At 41.8% G+C, this 21,954-nt stretch overlaps 3 protein-coding genes across 12 annotated transcripts in view; 2 read left to right on the top strand and 1 right to left on the bottom strand.

The window, feature by feature from the left end:
- The window catches only part of atp8a2 (ATPase phospholipid transporting 8A2), a 64,453-nt gene extending 60,502 nt beyond the window's left edge, over positions 1 to 3,951 (top strand). For all 7 annotated transcript variants that reach the window (XM_074693052.1, XM_074693050.1, XM_074693048.1 and 4 more), the window contains 2 exons: positions 1,527 to 1,618; positions 2,883 to 3,951. In XM_074693052.1, coding sequence (XP_074549153.1) covers positions 1,527 to 1,618; positions 2,883 to 2,977 — 187 coding nt within the window. In that variant the 3' untranslated portion in view covers positions 2,978 to 3,951. The remainder of the gene's footprint in view (positions 1 to 1,526; positions 1,619 to 2,882) is intronic.
- A 1,163-nt stretch (positions 3,952 to 5,114) lies between these two features.
- Positions 5,115 to 12,640, bottom strand: shisa2b (shisa family member 2b). The gene is made up of 2 exons (XM_074693734.1): positions 11,798 to 12,640; positions 5,115 to 6,932 (listed from the first exon to the last, which is right to left on the bottom strand). Exons 1-2 carry the CDS (start codon positions 12,099 to 12,101, stop codon positions 6,370 to 6,372), a joined length of 867 nt encoding a protein of 288 aa, XP_074549835.1. The 5' UTR covers positions 12,102 to 12,640; the 3' UTR covers positions 5,115 to 6,369.
- A 1,131-nt stretch (positions 12,641 to 13,771) lies between these two features.
- spice1 (spindle and centriole associated protein 1) lies at positions 13,772 to 21,151 on the top strand. Of its 4 annotated transcripts, none has more exons than XM_074693536.1 (18): positions 13,772 to 13,918; positions 14,095 to 14,190; positions 14,366 to 14,413; positions 15,379 to 15,519; positions 15,669 to 15,771; positions 15,934 to 16,052; positions 16,179 to 16,264; positions 16,367 to 16,494; positions 16,856 to 16,981; positions 17,088 to 17,362; positions 18,093 to 18,224; positions 18,307 to 18,433; positions 18,519 to 18,632; positions 18,730 to 19,097; positions 20,292 to 20,466; positions 20,562 to 20,634; positions 20,850 to 20,913; positions 21,033 to 21,151. In XM_074693536.1, exons 2-18 carry the CDS (start codon positions 14,095 to 14,097, stop codon positions 21,087 to 21,089), a joined length of 2,232 nt encoding a protein of 743 aa, XP_074549637.1. In that variant the 5' UTR covers positions 13,772 to 13,918; the 3' UTR covers positions 21,090 to 21,151. The 4 variants fall into 4 exon arrangements, with proteins under 4 accessions (XP_074549637.1, XP_074549636.1, XP_074549635.1 ...); XM_074693535.1 differs by having other exon boundaries at positions 18,519 to 18,644; positions 20,565 to 20,634; XM_074693534.1 differs by having other exon boundaries at positions 18,519 to 18,644.
- The last annotated feature ends 803 nt before the right edge of the window (positions 21,152 to 21,954 follow it).

Genomic DNA, 21,954 nt, shown 5'->3' with positions numbered 1-21,954 from the left:
ACTTCACAGCATTCAGTAAAGTAGCTAAAGTTTGCCTCACCCTAAGCAGCCAACACACACAAAGTATAATAAGACAATGAAGGAACGTGTTTAAGAAACTGCAGGACTTCAGCTCATTTTATCTACCACAAATGAGTCATCTGGACGAGCTGCTTTCTCAGAAGAGTTTCCTCCTTGAGAACTGAGAGACACTTATTCAGGTTAGGGAGGGGAAGGGTGGGGAACCACACTGCTGCTCCTGACCCCCATACAAGGCCCCGTCCTGAACTGACCCCACTTTAAAACCCAGCAACCTGGGACTGAAACCTGGGGCCTTCACCGTTTAGTATAAGAGAAGTATTAGAGTAGTTGTAGGACGAGGAGCAGAATGGAAAAAGAGCACATCTGTGTTTGCAGTTCCTGAGAAGGTCCCGGGGTAGGCATGGGAAAGAGCTGGAAAGGTAGAGAACAGGAGCGTCTCTGGGGAGGAGTTCAAACGAGGCACATCCTTGGACTTTTCTGAATCTGGAGGAAGCCAGAAAGAAACTTTGCAGGCAGAAAAAGGACAATTTAAGTTGCACTGATGCGTAGGCCTTTCATTTTTCCTTTATCATTCTACTCAACGCAGTCATCTATCTAACAGACATCTTTTTCTCCAGCCAGACTTTTCCATCAAACTAAGAAGACCCCCCAATTTTTTGGGGTGTGTGTTAAAATGAAAACTCCAGTGTAGATTCCCAACTGTCACAATCCAAATGAAGAATTTCCACACTGGCTAATCCAAATTTGAATCTTGGGAATACTGGCTCTTCTCCAGAGCTACTTTGTTAATCATTTACAAGAAATTTTAATGCTTAGTTTGGAAAAAAATGAAAGTAGAAAATATGCTCTTTTACAAAAAACAAGCAACATGTTAAAAGCTAATACCCTTAAACGCACAGTGCTTTTTTAATGACCCAAATAGCAGCTGTGATGGTTATAAGACTAAAAAAATAAGTATACGCATATGCATGTGTGTATGTGTGCATGCATGCATTTGCGTGTGATATCTGGAAAGGACTTAGTTATTTTTGGTCACAGGAGGAGAGGAGCCGTGACGGCGTGTGGTCTCCAAACACAGGACCCAGTCTTCTTCTTGGAAAGGGGGCACGAGGAGCAGAGGATAGGGGAGTGGGGGGAGGCTGGGCTGAGGGAAAGTTTTCTGTAGATGTCCTGTTACCGTGAAGCACTTAATGACTTGCTGTTGGCTCAAAATTGGACGTTAGACGCAGTCAGTATGGAATCCACCTTCTTCCAGCTTTCTGGTCTTAAATCCAATTTGTTAGCTTGTTGATCTGTGTGTTTTCATTTTTGAAGCACTGAAATCTGCTGCTACGCAGAACTAAACGCAAAAAATAAGAGAGTGCTGAGAAGTAGGTGCACCATTGAAATAATCCCAGTAGTTAGCTCTCTGAATAGCTCTGTGAAATAGCTCTGTGAGTAGTTTAGGATTCTCTCTCGTAATGTGTCTGTGTCTTCACTAAGTGATGTTGTTCTTTTCTCTGCAGTCTAAACGAACGGGCCCATCTGTTGACAAGAGTCTTTAGGAAAACGCCTTCGAGCGTTGGACGCTCCAACTCGGTGCAGCAGACTGTGACACGTGAGTGTGTCCCCATCTTAACGCACACACACAAACACTTTGCTGTCAGATATTGTTTACGGATGTTATCTGATGTCCCTCACATCACAAAGAAAAATCAAAATATCTAACATCAAAACCCAGAGCATGGTATTCTAATACAAGCAAAAGATCAGGGTTGGAACCAAGGTTATAATAGTTAACTAAAACGAAACTAAAAACTGAAACTAAAATTTAAAATACATTGCAGTTAACTCAAACTAATAAAGACTAGAAAAGAAAACAAAAACGATAAGTAAACTAAAACTGTATCTCGTGTTCACAAAACTTACTGAAACTAACCAAAGTTAAAGACAAAATGTCCTTAGTTTTAGTTTCTGACAATATTAATAGCCTTTAGGATTTGATTTAATCCGACACATTTTCCCAACCAATTTTACAACAGTTTTAGGCAGTTGTCAGTGCCATACAACACCATCATAGCGTACGTACATCATAACATACTGGGAAGTGCTTGTTTACTGCACTGACTGGCTGAGAGCTGTGCTGCGACGAAACGTAGTGGAGCAATGAATCAGAGCATCTGTAATAGTTTAATTTCATGTGAGTCTGACTTTGATTGCATTTAAGTCTGCTTTTATTGTTACAGAGTCCAAGTTCCCAATTATTAAAGCTCATATTATACTGGTTTATATAATTTATGTTTATATTATTTTTATGTAATTTATCTTAACCTTTTTTATGTAATCTATATTTATATTTTTTATATTAAATCTATATTATTTTCACATTTTTAAGGCAGCAGCCAACAGTTCAGTATCAGCATTGACTGAGCAGTGAGCACTATGTTGGACTTGAAAATAAACAGTATTACAAAATATTTACTCTGACCTTTTTGAATCCTACACCTGGTTAATAAGGTATGAAAAAACTAAAACTAAACTGAAACTAAACTAAAACTGAGCCATGTTGCAAAAATCAAAACTAAATAAAAACTAGAATGCCCACTCTAAAACTAATTAAAACTAAACTGTAATGGAAAAAACAATGTCAAAACTAACTAATACTAAACTATAATGACAAATCCAAAACTATTATAACTTTGGTTGGATCAAGCACCTAATGATCTAACACAGTGTTAAGAATACAGATTAAAAAAAACAAAACAAGGACGTGTTTTGGAAAAAACAATCAAAGAAAGAACAGTAATTCATGTTTGTATCTTCACCCCGTGTTTAGAAAGAATTAGTTTTAAAATTACGTCCTTTCTCTTCCATCTCCACAGATGGCTATGCCTTCTCTCAGGAGGAGCACGGCGTGGTCTCCCAATCCCAGGTTGTGCGCTCTTACGACACCACTCGCCAACGCCCGAGCCTCTAGCACCACCGAGACCAAGGCTTCGGCTCACCGTAACAACGGTTGTCAAGGTGACACTGGAGACGGACTCATGAGAACCCCTCTCGCCAGGTGACCGACCCCTGCTGTGGCCTTACTTGGAACTATGACCTAAACCCTGAAGGGTGGAGGGGGGGTCACGGTCAGGCGTGCAGGCCGTCGCCGGCGCACCAAGAACTGACTTGTGAGAAGGGACCAGGTGGACTTGAAGGAATAAACATTCTTTAAACTCACACAAGCTGCACAAGCATGAGCAATCATATCCACGCACAGACATGACAAGTCAAACTCAGAGACTGCTCCTCATATCTGTATACCCCCAGACTGGGTTTGCCTCATGCCACTGTGTGTTAATGTGTGTGTGTGTGTGTGTCTGTGAGTGTGTGTGCATTCCAGTGCGTCTGTATCTGCCTGTGCATGTATGTCCGCACGCATCAGCGCTCCTGTGTTTGTGTGCATGTGTGTGTCTGCCCCTGCGTGAGTCTGCTTCCACGGTTCCCTCTCATCTCTGACGCGAGGTGGGTTTAGCTAATCAGTCATCACACGCCTCAAAACAAACACGCTCACATGCACACATGAGCTGGAGAATTCCCTCAAAGTGGGACAGAGGGAGGCAGAGACACTGCACCGCACCTCTGTGTACTAACGGAGCTCTGAGCCTCACTGCCAAACACCTCTGAGATGCCACTGAGGCAGACCACTAACGCCAAACTGGACCACCACCCTGCTGTAACCCCTCCAGCCTCCTCCTGCTTACTCCCTAACCTTCTCTGCAGCCTCTGTCTCTACATCACAACTCCTCTTCCTGACCGGTTCTGATCCACTCTGTTTCTTGTGGTCTCTGATCACTCCTGTGATTCCTGTCTTGCATCTTCAGCTGACGTCGAAGAAGCAAGCCTGGCATTTGAGCTTCCTTCTTTCAGTTATGTTGGATTTCTTTACCAAGTTTTTACTTCTTTTTTTTTATTAAAGTGAACATAAATTGTGTTTTATCCTTTTTTCCCATCTTTTCATTAATGCCTGTTTTTGTACTCATGTGGAGACACGTCATAGAGGGAATATTTTACTTGAATTAGTGCTAATAGGCATCTGAAACAGAAGGGAGCTGACTGAGACACTCGCCTGGATTGTGTGTTTTGGCTCTGGGAATTGTCTGAATGTAGAGTCCATTGTCTGTGTGCTCTGTGTTGAGGACACTCCAGATCAAGAATGCAAGACTGAAAGGGTGGGAAACGGGGGTTGTCCATCTCGGTCCTAATCATTAAATCTAATCAATCCATGGCCTGACTTTGTGTTTCTGCGTCTTGACTTTAAAAGCATTGTGAGGGATTTGGTTTACATTTGATGCTTGAAATTGTTTAAAAAGGCCGAATTTGTACATGACGGGTATTATTTCATATGTAACCACAGTCAAACCTCTCCCATGCTCCTTCTCTAACCTCATCATGGGAGGCCGATTGGACAGATCTCAGCCGATTAATGCAGCCCCCTGCCTCTGGACAGCCAACTGGAGATCCCCTTTCCCACCCACCTTCCTGGATGCAGACCAGCCCAAAGCAACTACAGCTGCTTCAATATGGAGAATCCATTGGGCCAAGCAGGAGCCAGAGAGCCGGTTATGCTTCTCAGCGTCTCCCCAGCGACTCCCCACCGGCCAGCTCAGCTTTCCACATTACTGATGTTTCTGTGAGAGCCTGCCAAAACTACACCTCCTGATCTTTGTCGTAGTTTCTAACTACTCATTGTTGTACTTTGTTGCTCTTTCTCTCTGTGATCGGTTGATGTGACAGGTACTCTGTGGGTGGTAGAGCGCTCTCTGAATGGGTGTAATTAGTGTTTCTGAAGGCTTAAGTATAAGAGTGTTTGCTGAGGGGATGAAGAATCTCAGAGTGTTTCTCTGCGAAACACTTTCCTCGTTTGATTTGTGTGAACACCAGTCATCCAGAGAGGTAAAGAAGACGTCTGGCTCAAAGCATGAAACCTGCTTGTTATCATGTATGGCAGTGGAAACTTAAAAATAACTTAGTGCTCCCAACACATTGTTTTCTGTTTAAAAGTTGTTTATTTTAGGATTCATTTGAAAAATGTCACTCCTGCATCAAATTTCACCAACTCTCTTCCATCATGTTTCAGATTTATCAGACTGTCCCACAGACGTGCAGGGAGTGCCGATGCAGACGTACCCATTGTTAGTACTTTGGGACATCTCGTGCTGCATGCTCAGCGGAGCAGCACATTCCTCAGGTTGCATGTTACTGAGTTACCCAGCTGCACTTTTCATCTTTTTCCTTTCAAATTAACAACCAACAACTGCAATTTTGTGCCTTTTTAAAGAGTAAATTCACAACTCAAAGCAGCCCTGGAGCTGCTTATGCCCTCAGCACTGACCTGTAGGAGTGTTAAATACACACACACACACTCACAGGCACAAACACTTTGAACAGTACAGAAAAGAAGAGGGCAGGTGGTTTAGTTACGTCTGTAATCCCCCCCTCTCTCACACTCACACTTGTCAGGTACATTAACTGTGATTATTTTGTAGTTGGTCAGTGTGTTTCCGCTCAGGGCAGCTGGGGATTTTTTTTCTTTCTGGGTGGCAGAAGTAAGGGCTGGGGGGAGAATTGTGGGGTTGAGCGTCACAGCCTATGTCCTGTGTTCACTTCATTAGAGTTTAAATGGTCTACAGGGAGATTGCGACTGCTTTTCACATCACACCACCTGCATTTCCCATTACACACACAGCTCACTCACAGTTACTCACACAACCCCGTCCTTCCACACTTCACACTGACTCACACGTACAGTACAAACATCTCTCCACACACTTTCTCTGCTCATACTTTCAACATAAACAAACACACACTGTATGTAAGTGCAGATGTGCACATGGCAGAAACACAGCATGTGGTCTTTTTTTGCCTGAATATCCACTTTTCATACAGTTCGCTGCTATAAATCATTCAGTCATCACTCAAACCAGCACCTTTAGGCCAACAAATCTTTTCTCACTCATTCAAATACACAAATAAACACATGCACAGTCATTTTTGAGACATGCACGAGCGCCCACCTGGGCTGTAAAACCCTCAAATTTGCAGGTTTGACTCTACATCAAGACAGAAAATTGTTTGTGCATCTGTCTTAATCCATCAAAGGCTGAGCTTAGCTCAATTCAACTTGCCAAGGGGTCACATTACACACAAAACAGACACACACATCACACATCAATAAGGCAGACCCTGCTGCCTCGTGAGTTCTTCATGCGAGTCTGACTTCCTGCTTCTCTCCCCCACTCAGGCAGCGTTTCTTTAAGGTCTCTAACACAGCCCTCACAGGTTTAAACTTCACAACAGAGTGGTCTGCAGGTTGGCCTCTCATCACACAGTCACTGGAGGAAATTTCTGATCACTGGACCCAGCTGTAGGAGGAGGACAGGGGGACTGAAGAGGTCTGTATCCTCCCTGAGTAGGGTCCAGGAAGGCCGGGGCAGCAGCCACGGGGTGGGCATAGCCAATGTACTGCGGGTGCAGGAACTGCCCCTGGTGAGGCATGATTTGTGTGGCTTGCTGGCAGTTGAGCACAGAGAAGTTAGTGGGCATGTTGACGAAGACGCTGGCGTCAGGGGGTAGGCAGCAGGAGGCTTGAGCCCGCATGAGAGGAGGGGGAGCAGGGCGGGGGGCAGCTGGCGGGGCAGAGGAGCTGGAGGAGGTGGCTGTACTGGACTGGCGGGATGACGAGCCTCTGGAGGTCCCTGAGCTGGCCATCATGGGGATGGTCTCCAAGAGCCGGCCGCCACCAGCTCCCCCTCCTGTCGCACCTCCCGATGACAGCTCCTGTTTAGGCCGGAGGCAGCGGCAGCAGCACACGGCAACCACGGAGCCCACCAGGATGAAAGCGACAAACACAGAGCCCACGATCAGGAAGGGCACATAAATGGGCACTGTGGAGGAAAACACGGAGACACACTGAGTAAAACAGACAATCTTTTAGGTAAATAAAAACTCATGTGTTTGAGCAAAACTTTGGTGAAACAAAAGCCTGAGCAGGAGGGAGTGTTTAGACTTCGGTGAAAGAATGAAAGGTGCCCTGGGATCAGGTCCTCAGGGAGTCCCAGGCTCTCATTAGCAGTTATTAACTTTGTTTTGATCTGTTTTAATCCTCAGCACCCTACTGTGTCCCTAACCTCCTCGACTCTGCAGACTAGTGTGTGTTAGTGTGTGTATGTGTGTGTGTGTTAGTGTGTGTGATACATTCTTGAAGCTGCCTGCCAGCAGATATTTGTGACTTTTTTCTCCTTCTACTATTTATGACCAACTCTTTGAAAAAAAGTTATCCAGGTTGAACTGAAGTTTTTGGCTTCAGCTTTAAAAAAGGTATCAAAGTTGATTGATTTAACGTAGCGGAACAGAAGGTTATTCAGTCCTTTAAATCGAAGGAGTAAACTGATTCCTCCTCTCTGACCTTTTATTTCTTGTAGTCAAAAAGTAAGATTTAAAGTCAAAGGTGGACTTGTTGCTCTCTGACAGACCTCACTATCAAAGTGTGATATCCTGGGTAAGATTGCAGAGGCTTTATTAAAACGGTCAAAAACTTGACAGATTTGTGAAAAGGATTGAAGTTACAGTTTATAAAGTTTCAATGTGAGCAGGAGAAGCTCCAAAGACAACTCTCAAACTGGATGGATAATAACTTGACTTTGAAAGACACTTACAGTTTCATTCATACTGCTCAGGTTGACCTCAAAGTAAAGGCACAGAGTCAATTATTTTTGGCAGAAATAAGGTGACGGATGAGGTGAGGTCACTTCTGAGGTGTTTTCCTCCAATGCTCTCTCACAAAAACACCTTACAAACACAGTAAGCGCCGTGTTGCATTAGCAATGATTAGTTGTATTTTATTGTTCCCACAGGGTGTAGTTATGTTGTGCTTTGAATGTGCCCGTGTATTATGAGGTGTAACGGTATGCCAAAAAAAGAGAGAGGTGGCAACTGGCTCCAGTTTCCTTTTGTCTCTGGGCTCTTTGAAACACATCCATACAACCTTGAGAAACTTTTTCAGAATGCTCATCAAAAGTAGCAGGGCATTAAGCAGGATTACTGAGTGAAACCTGTTAAGCGCTGGAGGACGTGCTGTGGCTGTGGCACTGAGTCCAGGCGACAAAAGACATAAACCAGAGGCCAGGACTCTTGTGACATGAAACAAACTAGGACCTTGACCCATTTCCCTTTGACAAGAAGCGGTGTCAACTTCAGAGGCCAGCGCAGCTCCCAGCTAATGCCTTCCAGTAAACAGGTTTTAACAGGAACTCTGCTATGGCAGCATGTATATAAGTTACAAGAGCAGAAATGTCTCAGGGAGGCTTTGACTGCTCTCTTTTCCTGTGCTTATATGGCCTCCACCTCAACTTCTCCACTTGTATTTACTGCATGATCAACAAGGATTAGTAATACCAAAAACTTTCGTCTAGTGTTACTTCATCCCTGCTTTGACTGGAAGACGTCTCTCTGAAGCACTGTGTGGTAAATCAAGGAGGGAGGGCAAAAAGCAGAAAATACAGCAAATGGGGCAGTGACACACTAGGGTTGGTACCAAAAATATGCTTTAAACCTGCTACAACAGAATGATAGGTGTTTTTTTTAAGTGTAGTATGCATGTCTGTGTATGTCAGTGTTTTATACACCATTTTAACCATTTTAACCATTTTAACCATTTAAAGAATCAGCCCCATTAAATTATCAAATGGTGTAACCACAAAAGCTTGACAAGTATTGAATAAATAATCTTAATCGATATTATGCAGGTGTACTGATGAAATAAGTTATTTGTTATGAAACATTATCTCAAAGTTTATTTAAAATGTTTAATTTATAAACTTGATAATATAGGTTTTGTTGTATTGAGAAAGTCAGTATGTCACAGATATCATTTTTTTTCTTTAATTCTGGGTCAGTTGGTTCAAAATCACAAGAAATTTCATTTTTACGTCTTTCACCTAAATATGATGGTGAGAGGAATACTTTGATATATTTTTTTTTTTTGTAGAAAAGCCTACTTAAGTTAAAGCAAAACAACTGGAATGTTGAAGTGAAATTTTGTGCTGGAAAGGGACACAAATTAAAAACTTTTATATTTTCGGTATATACCAATACCTGTACTGATACGAATAAATACAAAGACATTTGAACCTATTTTAATCACATTTAAGTGAATACCCCAAAATGACTTCATCTGCTGTCTTTCTTTGGGTGTAAATCAGGTGAAATTTTAGATTATTAAGGAAGAAAAAACAAACAAGTTAGCCTGCATGCTAAGCGAGAATTTGCACCATGCTAACACAAGCTAGGCTAAACTAGGGTCTACAATATGTTTCTTTTGAGGTGTTGGAATTACCATTTCATCAAACTTCAGGTTAAATGCTTTAAAAAAGCATAAAATGTGAATGTTTGCATGATGAATTTTTACATATCACATACATGGCAACACAGCATCCTTTTATGCTAATTCTGGATGTAGTTTCATTTGTTAACATAAAGCAGTAAAACACTGTTTCTTTGTGGCAGGTTCACCCCTGAGGATCTAATGATGGAAGAGTTTTTGTCTCTGTAGCAAAGAAGAAAAAACACCAACAGTCTACTGTCATCATGAAGTGTAACCCCGCCAGCTGGCTAATTCCTATTGCTAACACAAGCTTGGTAAACCTGAGAATGACTGAAATGTTCAGTTTGAGAACTCAAACCCGGTTTTGGATACATCCAAAACTTTAACATCATGATTAAACTGAATTGAAAGATAAAGTATGAATTTAATTTCAGTGGTCCGACATAACGTTGAAAGAATTGTTTCTAAACTAGCTTATTTCAAAATTGAGTTGCATCACAAAGTAAAGCTATTTGTAAACAAGACATGAGTTCTACGTCTGTCATCTTCCAGAAACCATGAATGCCTGTGGAAAATGTCGTGGAAAGACATTTTTAGCACATTTTACAAGAAATTAAAGTCTGGAGCAGAGAGGTTGCACTGGGTGAACAATTAGCATAGCACAGCTGGATTTAGCAGTACATTTTTTGTATAATTTAAGGATTTTTGATTTGGTTTCTTTATATAATTATTAATTGTCAATTCAGTGTAGAGATCTGAAAATTAGAAAGATTTTGATTGACTGATCAGGAGCCACTGAAGTTTTAGATCCAACTTGTGGTGAAGTTGTCCTCAAATATAGGCAAAAAAAATCCCTCAAGATCTAACTCATAAAATTTGAATACCTACTTTGTTGTTTGTTTTTGGCCGTAGTCCTGCAGCTAACATCCCTAACTGCACTTGGACTTAACCCCAGATGATTGAATAAAGTCTCTTATGTCACCATCTCTGCTATCACTGTAATGTGGAATGTGATGTAAAAGTGCTTTGAGTGGACAGACAGGAAAAAGAGTTATACACGGTCAGCTGAAGAGCAACAGGCCACAAAGGTTGCACATGGAATTTAAATCAAACCATCCTCGGGACTTCGCTTTCTATCAAAAAAGGGTTTTCCACTCGAGCCCTTCATGCTCTGTGTGACCTTCTCATCCTGAACTCACAGTGGCTGAACCCCCCCATTGTTCCCTGTCACTCTTCCACACCTGCTGCCTGAGTTGAGCCATGGCAGCCATGCCGCAGTAACAGCATCCCCCCTCTCTTAATCTTAAACCCTTGTTTTGGGCACACTCTCTTTGTGGTTCCGCTGGCTGGACTCTCCCTCGTCTTCCCCGGCTCTCCCACGGGCGTTCTCCTGTTCCTAAATACCATATGTTCCTTCATGCTGAGCACATTAATAATTTCCTGCCTGTTATCCATTGACATTACAGTGTGTATCTTTCCTGGATGATTAATGTGGCTGCAAGTGAATGAAAAATGAATGAAATGCACTAACTGAACCAAGCCTTTAAAACACACACACACACACACTTCCTCTTTTCTTAGAGAGGAAAAAAGGTGCTTTTCTTTAAGTTATTTTGGCTGGAGGCCACTGAATGAAATGTATACCTCTTCCTGGAGTGATAAGGCATGGTAGTCTTAGCCAGTGACAGATTTTAGCAGGAGGTCCAAAAGAGGGCAGGGTATTCTCTGGGGAAACATCAAGAAAGGCAGTGTTGCCTCTTTTTTTCCAGGTTGTCCAGTTTATTATATGTGCTGTTTTGAAGAGCTGTTGTTTATCTGCCCCCTATATGATACAGACTCTCATGGCTCCATGGCAGATTTATCTATGGGGGAAAATGTTGCAGAGCTGAATGGTGTAGAAACGTTTTAACCCAATACATTAAGATAGAAACCAGGGGGAAATTATTACTTTTCTAAATGTCCAGATCTGTCAGTGCCTTTGAGTGCGTCTCTGTCAAATATTTCAATCTCTTGTCAAGTCCACACTCGATCCCCGTGGGGACAGCGTGATTTGAACCCGACTTTGATCTGTTACAGGCCAGAACAAACAGGGCTGTTTATAAGTGCCGCATAGCGCACGGTGCCATTTGTGAGTGCATTCAGCCTAACTGGTTTTCTGCTGTCTCCTGCGCAGCTGTCGTTGGCAGCAGGAGCAGGCAGCAGATGAGGCTCTTTATGTGGAAATACCGTGGGACAGTTGTGTTCAACAGAGAAAACCAAACATTGTAACAACTTCAAAGATAAAGCAGCTTGTGCATATAAGGCCTGCAAAGAGTCTAGCAATAAACAGTGATCACTCAATGAGTTATTTTTGGTTTGTTTACAGAGCAAAAGTTTCACTGTATGCAGGAGTTAGAGGCTCAAATTAAGGAACTATGTGGTTTATACCTGCACCCGAGTCCTTGTCCTCCTTGTTCTCTGTCCCGGGCTCTGGAGCCTGCCGGTCGTTGTCGCAGCTCCCCTGATCCAGCCGCGCGTCCGTGCTGGAGCAGCAGTAGCGCAGCTCGCATTTCCCACAGCAGATGATTGCGTCCTCCCCGTCGATCTTCTCCGGGCACTGGAAACCTTCTTTCCAAGCGCCCTGAGAGTCGTGCCAACCGTGGCAGTACTCCCCACTGGCTTTCACGTCGATGACGACCAAGAGAAAAGTCACGATTATGGTGACATACTTCGGGAAACCTCCTCCCCACATCCTCGGGGAAGAAACGGAAAAACTTTTTCTCACCGTGGTTACCTCACCTGATGAGGGAAGTGGTGCCGTAGAAGGGTGCGACACAAGAAGCCAAGAGGGTGAACTGAGGGTGCAAGAAAGCCCTTAGAAGCTGTCATTTGTCAGAGGAATCCTGTGCGTAATTCAGATCCAACGTTTCTAAAAGTTGTTCCACGGTGGAGATGATAATCCAAAGTTTTACAAAACGTGAATAAAATGCTACTAAAAAGGTATCAGGTAGTTTAACATTAATTTATAATCCAGTAAAACAAATCACGGAGCTCTTGCCAAATCCAATAAGGTTAAACAAATGATCCCCCTCTGGCACCGCAGCACGCCTCCTTTCTCTCTTCAGCAAACTTTCCCCAGGGATGCAGAAAAAGAGCGCTTGGAGTTTAAAACCATTCAGCAGTCATTCAAGATACCTCTCAAAACTTCCCTCTTGCACTCAGTTGATCATTTCGCTTCTTTGTGTCTTGGTCTGCATTTTTAAGCGGCAGTAGGCAGTGTGGTAGGTCTAGGTTAGTCCAGCAGGATTGAACTAAAGCGCGCAGACTGTGTTCCTGTGCGTCTAAGTGAGGGGGCGTGCAACAAGTCATATGGGAAGACACATCCCCTTTAATAGCCTAGGCTAATGAGCAATCATAACTATGGGATAGAGTTTGCAGAAAATCAGCGTTCAACTTCCGGTGTAAAACATTTAAAATAAAATCCTATAACAGACTAAAATGTGTACGCTGAAACTTCAAAAGAAACTTTTTTGTACGGTAAACAAGCAAAAATATAGAACGGATTGGTTGAAATACACGTTGTTGTGACGAAATTTAGCAGTTTGTAATTAACTGAACTAAACTTTCAGGCCGTGTGAATGAAACCCAGTTATAAAGAAATCCTTTAGTTTTGACTGTCCGATGCCGCGTCTACAATAATCCGTTTCCCTTTCGACACCAACAGGGGATTTTCAGGACGACTGCGCCCTCTGGTGGAGTTACCGGATGATTGCAAAAACCTAGCACAAACCCCAAACTAGTCTGCGGTGAGGAAGTGGCTGGTTGTTTATTGTAATAAAATCATATATGATTGTAACTTATTTTAGCCTGAAGTGATAGAAATAGCTGCAAAAGACCAGTTGTAAAAACATGGATAGCAGTCCCATTAAAACTTTAGGTTAAATGTACAAAGTTAAAAAAAATACAACAGTCAAAAAATTCATTGTAGGTATTGCACACATCGTATTTTTTTAGATGTAATTTCTTATCATGGATTTCCCCCTTTGCTGTTGAAATGTATCGCTGCTGAGGCTCTACTTTTTGTTAAAATTAATAGTTAGCACCGTATTTTTAAAGGGTAACGTTTAATTGTTTCTTATCTACGTGTTTATTTGGATCCCTATAAGCTACTACAAAGGTAGAAAAAACTCTCTGGGGGTCGACTCATGCAATTCTTTAACAATTTACACAAGCCTACATCAAGGCACAATTAAAAAACATGATAATAACATGAACACAGAAAAGAAGAACAAAAAATTAAACCTGTTTTAGATCTCTGACATAAGATTCTGCTTCAAAATCTGTTTACAAGCAGTTTCACCATAGCTTTTCTGAGCTTCTTACCTTACCTGCACTCCATTTCCCATCATGCTGCACTGTGAAGCGGCACAGCACAGGAAGTGGCGCGCGACTTAAAAACGCGATGGAACAGTCAGAGCTAACCGAAGAAGAGATTTCAAACAACGTAAACAAACGGTGGTGGCAACAAAGCGTCGTGCAGCCAGACAGACTTTTCTTACACACAAGAAGGTGAATTGTTAACCGTAAACGATAGAGTTATTCGTATGTCCAACTCCTTAATTCAGAAACTAAACGTAAGCTTATGGTTGAGCAGATCTGCGACAGTGGAGCTCAAAGCTAAAAGCTAACATCTCTGTTTTGAGTACAACTATTAACTTTATTCTTTTAAATAACTTTGTTCATAGATGTCGTTTGTGAGAGTGGGGCGTTCACAGCCACAGACAAAGGGAAAACGAACAGTTCGCCCTAAGAAGGCAGCAGCTACTAAAAAAGAGTGGGTGGTGAGTAGTAAATGTAAATACACTTTCTAAAAAGTGACGTGAAAGGCTGCTCTTGATGTCTTGTAGCAGTTGTATAATGTTGTTAATCTTGTCTTGTACTTGTAAAATCTACAATTATTGTCATTTTCAAGTAGAGGCTTTGACGAAGTAACCAGGTTACTTTTGTGTGTTCCAGAGCACCACAAGTGACCTGTCAGTGCACAAGCTGACTCCCGCAGAGCTGGTAAGCTGATGAGTCTGTGCCTGTGCAGAACCGGAGCACTGTTACATTGCAGTCAATACTGTTCTATCATCTGAGCTAACCTGGAGTAATATTCATTATTTATTTACCTTTATTTAACCAGGAAAAAGTCTCGTTGAGATTAAAAATCTCCTTTACAAGAGAGTCCTGGCCGAGACAAGCAGCCGCACAAACACAGAGTTGCAAAACACACACAACAACACAGTTAAAAACAAAGCAGAAAGAACAAGTACACAGAATAGAAACAAAATCAGCGGTCAAAAACATCTACAGCAAAATGTACTTGCTTCCACGTCTTTCAGAAGAGCCTTAAAAAGCATCAAGTGACACCAGATCCTGTAACTTTAAGATTTTTTGCAGCTCACTCCATGCTGAAGGGGCAGCACATCTGAAAGCCCTGCTACCTAGTGCAGTGCGGACCCTCGGTACAGTCAATAGAAACAAGTCTTGGGACCGAAGGTTATAATAACAAATACTAGGTTTAAATATTATTTATGTCACAAAATTGAGGGTAAATGTAACAACATAACTGTCTTGATGTGTGTGGGCATCACTGGGCCTCCTGATGAAAAATTCACATGTCCAAAAAAAATTCTGCATGTCCAATCCCAGATATAGAAAAAGCAGAGGGCTTCAAGCACATGGGCTCCAGGAGTGCAACTGGAAACAAACTACTGTGGTCTATTTTTATACAACCGTTTCTTCCTATGCTGAAGCATCATGTGTTTAACGAAAACTACAAAAACAAAATTACTGTCCAAGATACTTGACTGTCATTTCACTGGTGTGTAGGAACACATAATGAGTAATTTACTTCATTGCATTCAAGATTGCATCTTTTTTCTTTAGTTAGTTTAAAGCAACCTGAGCACAAGACCCCCATACAGCCCAGAGTGTTGCTGGCTCAGCTTAAAACTTTCCTGTATATGTGTTTGCTTTTACTTCAGAATTATCGGCATGAGATTCACAAGTCCCACAACACGGCTGCAGCTCAGTGGGAGCTAAGGGAGAAAGCCCTTAAACGCCGCCTCAGACACCCTGGCAGCCCTGCACCTCTTGACAAAGCCAGCCTTAGCATCATCAGAGAAGTATGTGACAAATTCCCTGATTTACAGCTCACTGATTTATGGCTCCCCTTTTCTGTTTTCAATAAAAATTACAATTTATGCAAATAAAAAAATACGATGTAAAGGAAACGTGCCCCTGCTACTGTTGGGGTTGTTCTTCTTTGCTGCAGGTGTTCTCTGACCAGCTGCTGCTACAGGATGTGCTGGCTCGCTCTGATCGAGCCATGGCTGTTGTTAAGGACTTGTTTGGAGATGCTCCTCGTAGACAGACAGGTGGAAAGGTTTTTGTTGGCACTGTGACTACTACAGATTGTTATAAGATTGATGCAGTATTAAAAAAATGTGATAAGTGTTCTCTTGGTTCTTGTAGTTGTTTTTGAGAATCCTGGGTTGAATTTCTTGTTGCTGACACAGTGTGTTGATGTTTTTCTGCAGGGCACCCTAGTGTGACAATGGCACCACACTGTGGTTCTGACTCAACGCTGCCTGTGCTTCAGCTACCAGATCCTCCTACTCAGCTGTCACTGCTCAGCCAGTCTATGATGGATAAACAAGTGTGTGTTTAAATCTTTATTTTCTACTGTTTAATCTTAATGTACTGCATGTGTGTCTTTTTTCATCCTGTTATTCCCATTTCTTACATGATTCTTTGGTTTGCATTTCTTATGTGGTTTCCCCAGGCTCTTAATGAAGTAGAATCTCCAGAGGCCTGCAGCGATGAAGATAACAGTCCTGATGGTAGTTCAGCCTGTGATGTAATTAGAAGGTAATAGTGCCCACAAACAAGCACTGCCATAAAGAGTGAGTGATCACAGATTACTGCCCAGCTTTCAGTTGCACTGAATTACCTTGAGTGTTTCCTTTGCAGGGCAAATGTACAAAAAATGAAGGCACTGTCTCAAGCTAGAGCAACACAGGAAGTCCATCATCTCAACTCAGACAAGGTGGAGAGAGATATTATTCCTGTGACTCCCTGCTCGTCAGGCAGAGCACCAGGTAAAGAGGTTGGAAGAAAAATAAAGTTTCAGCAAAAAGACATTTAAGAAAAAGAGAGGGAAGAAAATCACGATCAGGAGTTTGCCCAAGAGGTGCAGCCTGTGTCACTGACAGGTCTTGCACCCTGTAGCAGTTAGTTAGGAGGCCCATGGCCTACCTCTTGAGGTGAGAATTACAGAGTATAAGAAGACCTTTGCTGCAGCAGTTGATAGAGAGTTTGTGATGAACCTGAAATTTGAACGTCTGAATTTGACTTTGTTACAGACCTTTTTGATGTGGTTTTTGATGGGTGACGTCTCAGAGACTACATCCATGTATTATACAGTCTATGGTTTGATCTAATGACTCCATCATGTTTCAGCTCTCAACGCCACAGTGGCTATTCAGCGTGCTCAGTCCAGACTAAGTCAGCCCCACGAAGGAAAAGAAGAACCTTTTGTTCTGGTTTCACAGGCTCTGAACCCTGGGCTATCTTCCAGCCAGCCAGGTAGAACCAAGAATCTCTTTAATGATGTGTAAACAAGGAATGTTAAGATACTTCACATTGCAACTGATAGAGGAATTTATTTCTTTACCTGCATTTGTAATTTTAGGAGGAAACAGTCGATGTAATAGAAGGACCAGGAAGTGTGCATCCCAGAGTCTGAAGCTGGATGGCTCCTGTGTTGCCTCTCAAAGTGGAGACCAGTCCAGTCTGGGTCTTCTGCAGGACATGTTGAGTCAAGTAGAAGCAGACTTGGATTTGCTGAGTGAAAGCCCCAAAGCAGATTCTGCTAAGAGCCAGAAACAAAGCAGCTCACAGAGTCTCACAGGATTTTCAGTTGCACTGGTGTCCACTCTGGGGCGTTTGGTGCATCTCTTCAAACAGGTGTGACATTTGTCCCTAAAATTCCTTCCTATAATCCAGTGGACAGATTAAAAATCTTACAGACTGTATACAAAAATGCATCACAGGAAGGTGTTTGACTCACTGATGTGCTGTCCTCCTCCTGTACACTGCAATTCCACGATAGCGCATCACATTATAATGTTTTGGGAGTGTTAGGGGTATGGCTTGCAGTATGTAGGCGCTTTGATTATAAGACTTTAATCTGACATGTTGTTTAGCTTAAATAGAGAGTTATTGCCAGAATTAAAGCATATGTACTTGGAACTGGGAAGTCGGGAGTGGGAGTGATGTCCTCTCTGAGTTCAGCATTCCTGTTGCTAAGTCAGAAAACTTGCCTTAACAGCAGTATTTCAGTATGTAAACAGTGAACAATACTATATACATGACTGATTATTGCGACAAACACAAGTCTAAAATTCAAAAATAGAAGGAATATATAAGGAACTTAATTGCTGTTTATCCCTGAACTCGGAATTTCCTACTGGGAACTCGGAGGTGGTGTGGATGCTCCGACTTACAAGTCGGAAATTTCGATCTCGGGGGTGGGGGGGGGGTTCCAGCTGGGCATTCCCACTTGGAACTTGGAAATTCCAACTTCCAAGGAACAGATATAACACAGCATAGTAAGATATTTAAGCCTATTGTTGTCCAAAAGAATTACTTAATGCTCCCTGGCTTTATTATCTGCTTTGAACGAAACTGTATGCAGAAAGAAGAGGAGGCTCAGGTTGAGGCTCTGGAGAGGAGACGACTTGAGGAGGAGTTGAAAGGGCAGCGGGCCCTGATTGATGCTCTCACTGCTGAGACAATGAATCTGAGGGAAGAGGCTGCAGCTCTGCAGGTGAAACACAGTTTACACACTGACAAGCTGTTGATTAGATGCCTTCTGTTCAATGAACCTGTTTCTGTTGGGTTCCTTTCAGGCTGGGTTGCTACAGCAGACAGCAGAGCTGGAGCAGAGGTTGGACACGGTGGTGCTGGTGATGGGGGAACTTGGACTACTGAAGACCAGCACTGACCCACTTGAAGATTCAAATGTTAAAGCAGCAGGTTGACACTTTTTGCATTTGATTGTCAGTGCATCACAATATGCAGAGGAAAGAGTTCATGATTTGTTTTTTAATGTCTAAAACAGCCCTGCAGTCTGCACCAGCTGCTGTGAAACACATGGAGTCAATACAACCTTCTGTTTCTCCTGCTGTGCTGCTCTCCCCTCCTCGACAGAGAAACAACTGGCATCGAAATTCTGGTAACAGCCAAGGTATCTTTTTAAATACCTGGTTTAGGACATATCTGTTCATACTCCCATTCAACCAACTGTTGGTTTCACTGCCTGTCTCTTCCAGAGTGCTCTTTTGAGGCCCTCAGCTCAGCCTCCAGCCTCACCAGTCTTCCTCTCATCAGCCTTCCTCCTACCTCTTCGTCAACACTGGCCCTTAACGCTCTCCACTCACAGCTCTCTCCAGAGGCCATGCTAGCTGAGATAGCACAGCTGAGCGAGCAGAACAACCTGATTAAGGCCCAGCTTAGCCAGGCTGGTTCAAGGGTTGCAGGATCATCTAGAAACAGCAATGGAGAAAGACTTTTTAGTCCGGGCAGCGCAGACAGAGTCACACCAACAGGTGCTGGAGAGAGGAGGGTGTCAGCTTCCAGCAGCACAGGGAGAAGGAGTCGTCATTCGCTGACTCCTGAAGGAGTTCAGCAGATTTCTCAGGTAACACTTCTACTTTAACACAGGAGACATATCTTAGCATCCTGTTTTTTATTTATTCAGAGACTTTAGGCTTTGTTCATAAAGTTTTCTGGAACCAAATGTTTGTAAAAGTTTGTACAAGTCTGGCCTTTGAAAGAGAGGAAGTATGTTGCACTTTGAAAACAATACTAACAATCATAATCATGTATAGCAATATGGACTCAAAATACATTTTCCTGAGTTTTCTTTTCTTCATAAAATATTTTTTACTTACTTAAAGGAAAGAGTATATATAATTATGAGTTTACATTTTTTGTATTCAGAGGTTTAAACACTAATCCTGACATACCAATGCATGTTATATTGTGTTTCTGCCAAGTCTGCTCTGCCGTGCCTCCCAAAATCTATAGACCACTCTTTTTAGACATTCATTCATTTTCTAAAACGCTCATCCTTTGCAGGGTCGCGGGTGACTGAAGCCTACCCCAGCTGTTATTGGGCAGGGTAGGCAGGGTACACCCTGGACTGGTCGCCAGTCAATCACAGGGCTGACACATAGATACACAACTATTCACACACACACTCACACCTAGGGGCAATTTAGAGTGGTCAATTAACCTAATGAGCATGTATTTGGGCTGTGGGAGAAAGTCGTATTACCCGGAGAGAACCCACACATGCACAGGGGGGAACATGCAAACTCCACATGGAAAGGCCCACCATATACACCATAACTTCATGATAAATGGTCAGATTGCTTTGCAAAACAAAACAAGACAAGGTCACGATGATTTCTGAAAGATGTAGAAGTATGATCCAGATCCTGGCAATTTTCTGGATAAGATCCAGAATATTAAAATATGTAATGGGTCGTCATTATTTTCAATACTGTCAGGTAACAAATTATTGCACAAACCTGCAACTAACACCAAATTGTAGCAGACAGTCTGCTGAAAGAAAGTATAACATTAAAGTAGGACTAAAGTGTTGCGTGAAAATCCCAATATGCTTGGTGAGGGTCTGTGCTCTCTGAGTGCTTTTCTAGTGATATTATACTATTATATTATAAATATAATAAATCACAATGTGTTTCAATGAATTGGGTCACAATACTCAGTGTAGCAGAGTGCTTGCAATCAGGATAATATTACTCTGGCTGGAGTATTTTGAAAGTATAACTTTAAACAGTGGATGTTTTCATTGTTTCTCGTTTAGGGGACGTCACCTACCTCTCTGTGTGCAAGAAGTGTGGAACAGCGCCTTCTGGTGCTGAACAGACAAAGTGCAGCAGCAAGGGGCCGTCTCCTGGAGCTGATCGAACAACAGAAACCAAGTGATTCCCCCTCTGGATCCCCCATCCCTCCATCAGCCATCAGTCCACAGTCAGCAGGTATGTGAGCTGAATCTAAAGTCAGTCTGTCTGTCTGAGTCACTCTCACTTTTATTAAAAGAAAAATCTTTGTGTCGAATTGTTCTCAACTGAAGGAGGTGGTCCAGACCTGTCCATGCTGTTGGCTGCACAGGAGCATCTTTCACACACCAGGGCTATGTCGAGACAGTAGGTGCTTCCTTACAGAGTGCACTTCAGAAGACACCACCCATCAAAAAATATCTAAATCAAATATAAAAATTCATCATTTCTCAGTAATATGGAAACAAATGTAACTTTTTAGAACATTTTTCATCCCAAAGATTACTTAAAAATATAAGAATGAAGTCTTTCGTCACACTGGGTCAGAAACACCTGCCATATGTGGTGTTACTGTGATTCAGGTCTGCTGGCTCGCAGGTGTCATCTTACAGTCTTGGAGGACAAACAAAGGATGACAGAATGGAAGTAAGCAAACTAACAAACTAAATATTCTGAAGAATTTTAAAAGCTTTGAAAAAAAATGAAACTGAAATGTTACTTTTAAATTAAAAAGAAGAAAAACAAACATTTTTTTTCCAAAACAGGTGGGGAAACGGAGAGAGCGAGAGGGCTGGTTTGCCTTGTCCTCTCATGTGAGATGACAAAGACTAGTTCAAAATGTGATGATTATTTAAACTATGTGACTTGTAAATTCTTTATTTCTTAAATAAACTTTTTTTAAAGTAACATTTCTTTTTCTGCTTGTTTTCAACACTTATTAAGGTATATATGTATAAAAAAAACTTATTTTCAGATAAATTGGCATCTAGGCCTGTCACGATAAATTTTGCTAGACGATAATTTTCCAAAATATTATTGCCGATAAACAATATTATTGTCAATATTATTTTGATTTTTTCTCCATTTTTTCATTGATGTAACTATGATAAATGGGATAATAAAGTGAGTACACCATATGAGCAAGAAACTTGAATTTCTTAAGAGTATTTAACTGTAATTAAAAGGTCAGGTTCTTTTAAATGAAATAAATTAAACAAAAATTATAATAAATTAAACAAACAAGACAGAGAAAAAAATACAATGAAAATGAAATGGACTCTTTTTTTTAGAAAAAAATACATGTCAATGAAAATAATTCATACTATTCAAAAACAATAAAACATAGACCCTGTCTCTAAAGAAAAAAAGAAACTCCAAAAAAAAAAAAACAACAATAAAAACTATAGCCTAAATAAAAGGGAGTTTATACAGTTCCTGAATTGTTTGTAACATGTACTTTTTCCCAGTCAATCCGTACTGTCTGTCAAACATTTTTAACATTTCTGGCTTTCAACCATATTGAAGGGCTGCATTTCTTTGGCGATGTAGCTGTCTTTGAGCGCCCACTATTTGGTGCTTTTATATCTATTTACTTTGCAGACCAAAAGCCTCAGTAAGAGTGGATTGTCAAAGAACAAGGCTCCGCTGCACCTCCCTCTTCTTCTTTGTCGCCACTATTTTCAAACA

This window comes from Halichoeres trimaculatus, unplaced genomic scaffold (assembly GCF_033239565.1).
Source record: "Halichoeres trimaculatus isolate MK-OKI-2021-1 unplaced genomic scaffold, fHalTri1.1 fHalTri1_scaffold_18, whole genome shotgun sequence".
Lineage (NCBI taxonomy): Eukaryota > Metazoa > Chordata > Actinopteri > Labriformes > Labridae > Halichoeres > Halichoeres trimaculatus.
This window is presented reverse-complemented; position numbering and strand designations above follow the sequence as displayed.

What these genes read in the sequence shown, in the direction of transcription:
- spice1 (XM_074693534.1), top strand. Translation starts at nt 14,095, where the DNA reads ATGTCGTTTGTGAGAGTGGGGCGTTCACAGCCACAGACAAAGGGAAAA. An exon ending in TGGTGCATCTCTTCAAACAG is followed by an intron (nt 17,363 to 18,092) that starts GTGTGACATTTG and finishes AACTGTATGCAG; the next exon opens with AAAGAAGAGGAGGCTCAGGT. An exon ending in AAATTCTGGTAACAGCCAAG is followed by an intron (nt 18,645 to 18,729) that starts GTATCTTTTTAA and finishes TGTCTCTTCCAG; the next exon opens with AGTGCTCTTTTGAGGCCCTC.
- shisa2b (XM_074693734.1), bottom strand. Translation starts at nt 12,101, where the DNA reads ATGTGGGGAGGAGGTTTCCCGAAGTATGTCACCATAATCGTGACTTTT. An exon ending in GGACAAGGACTCGGGTGCAG is followed by an intron (nt 6,933 to 11,797) that starts GTATAAACCACA and finishes TTTCCTCCACAG; the next exon opens with TGCCCATTTATGTGCCCTTC.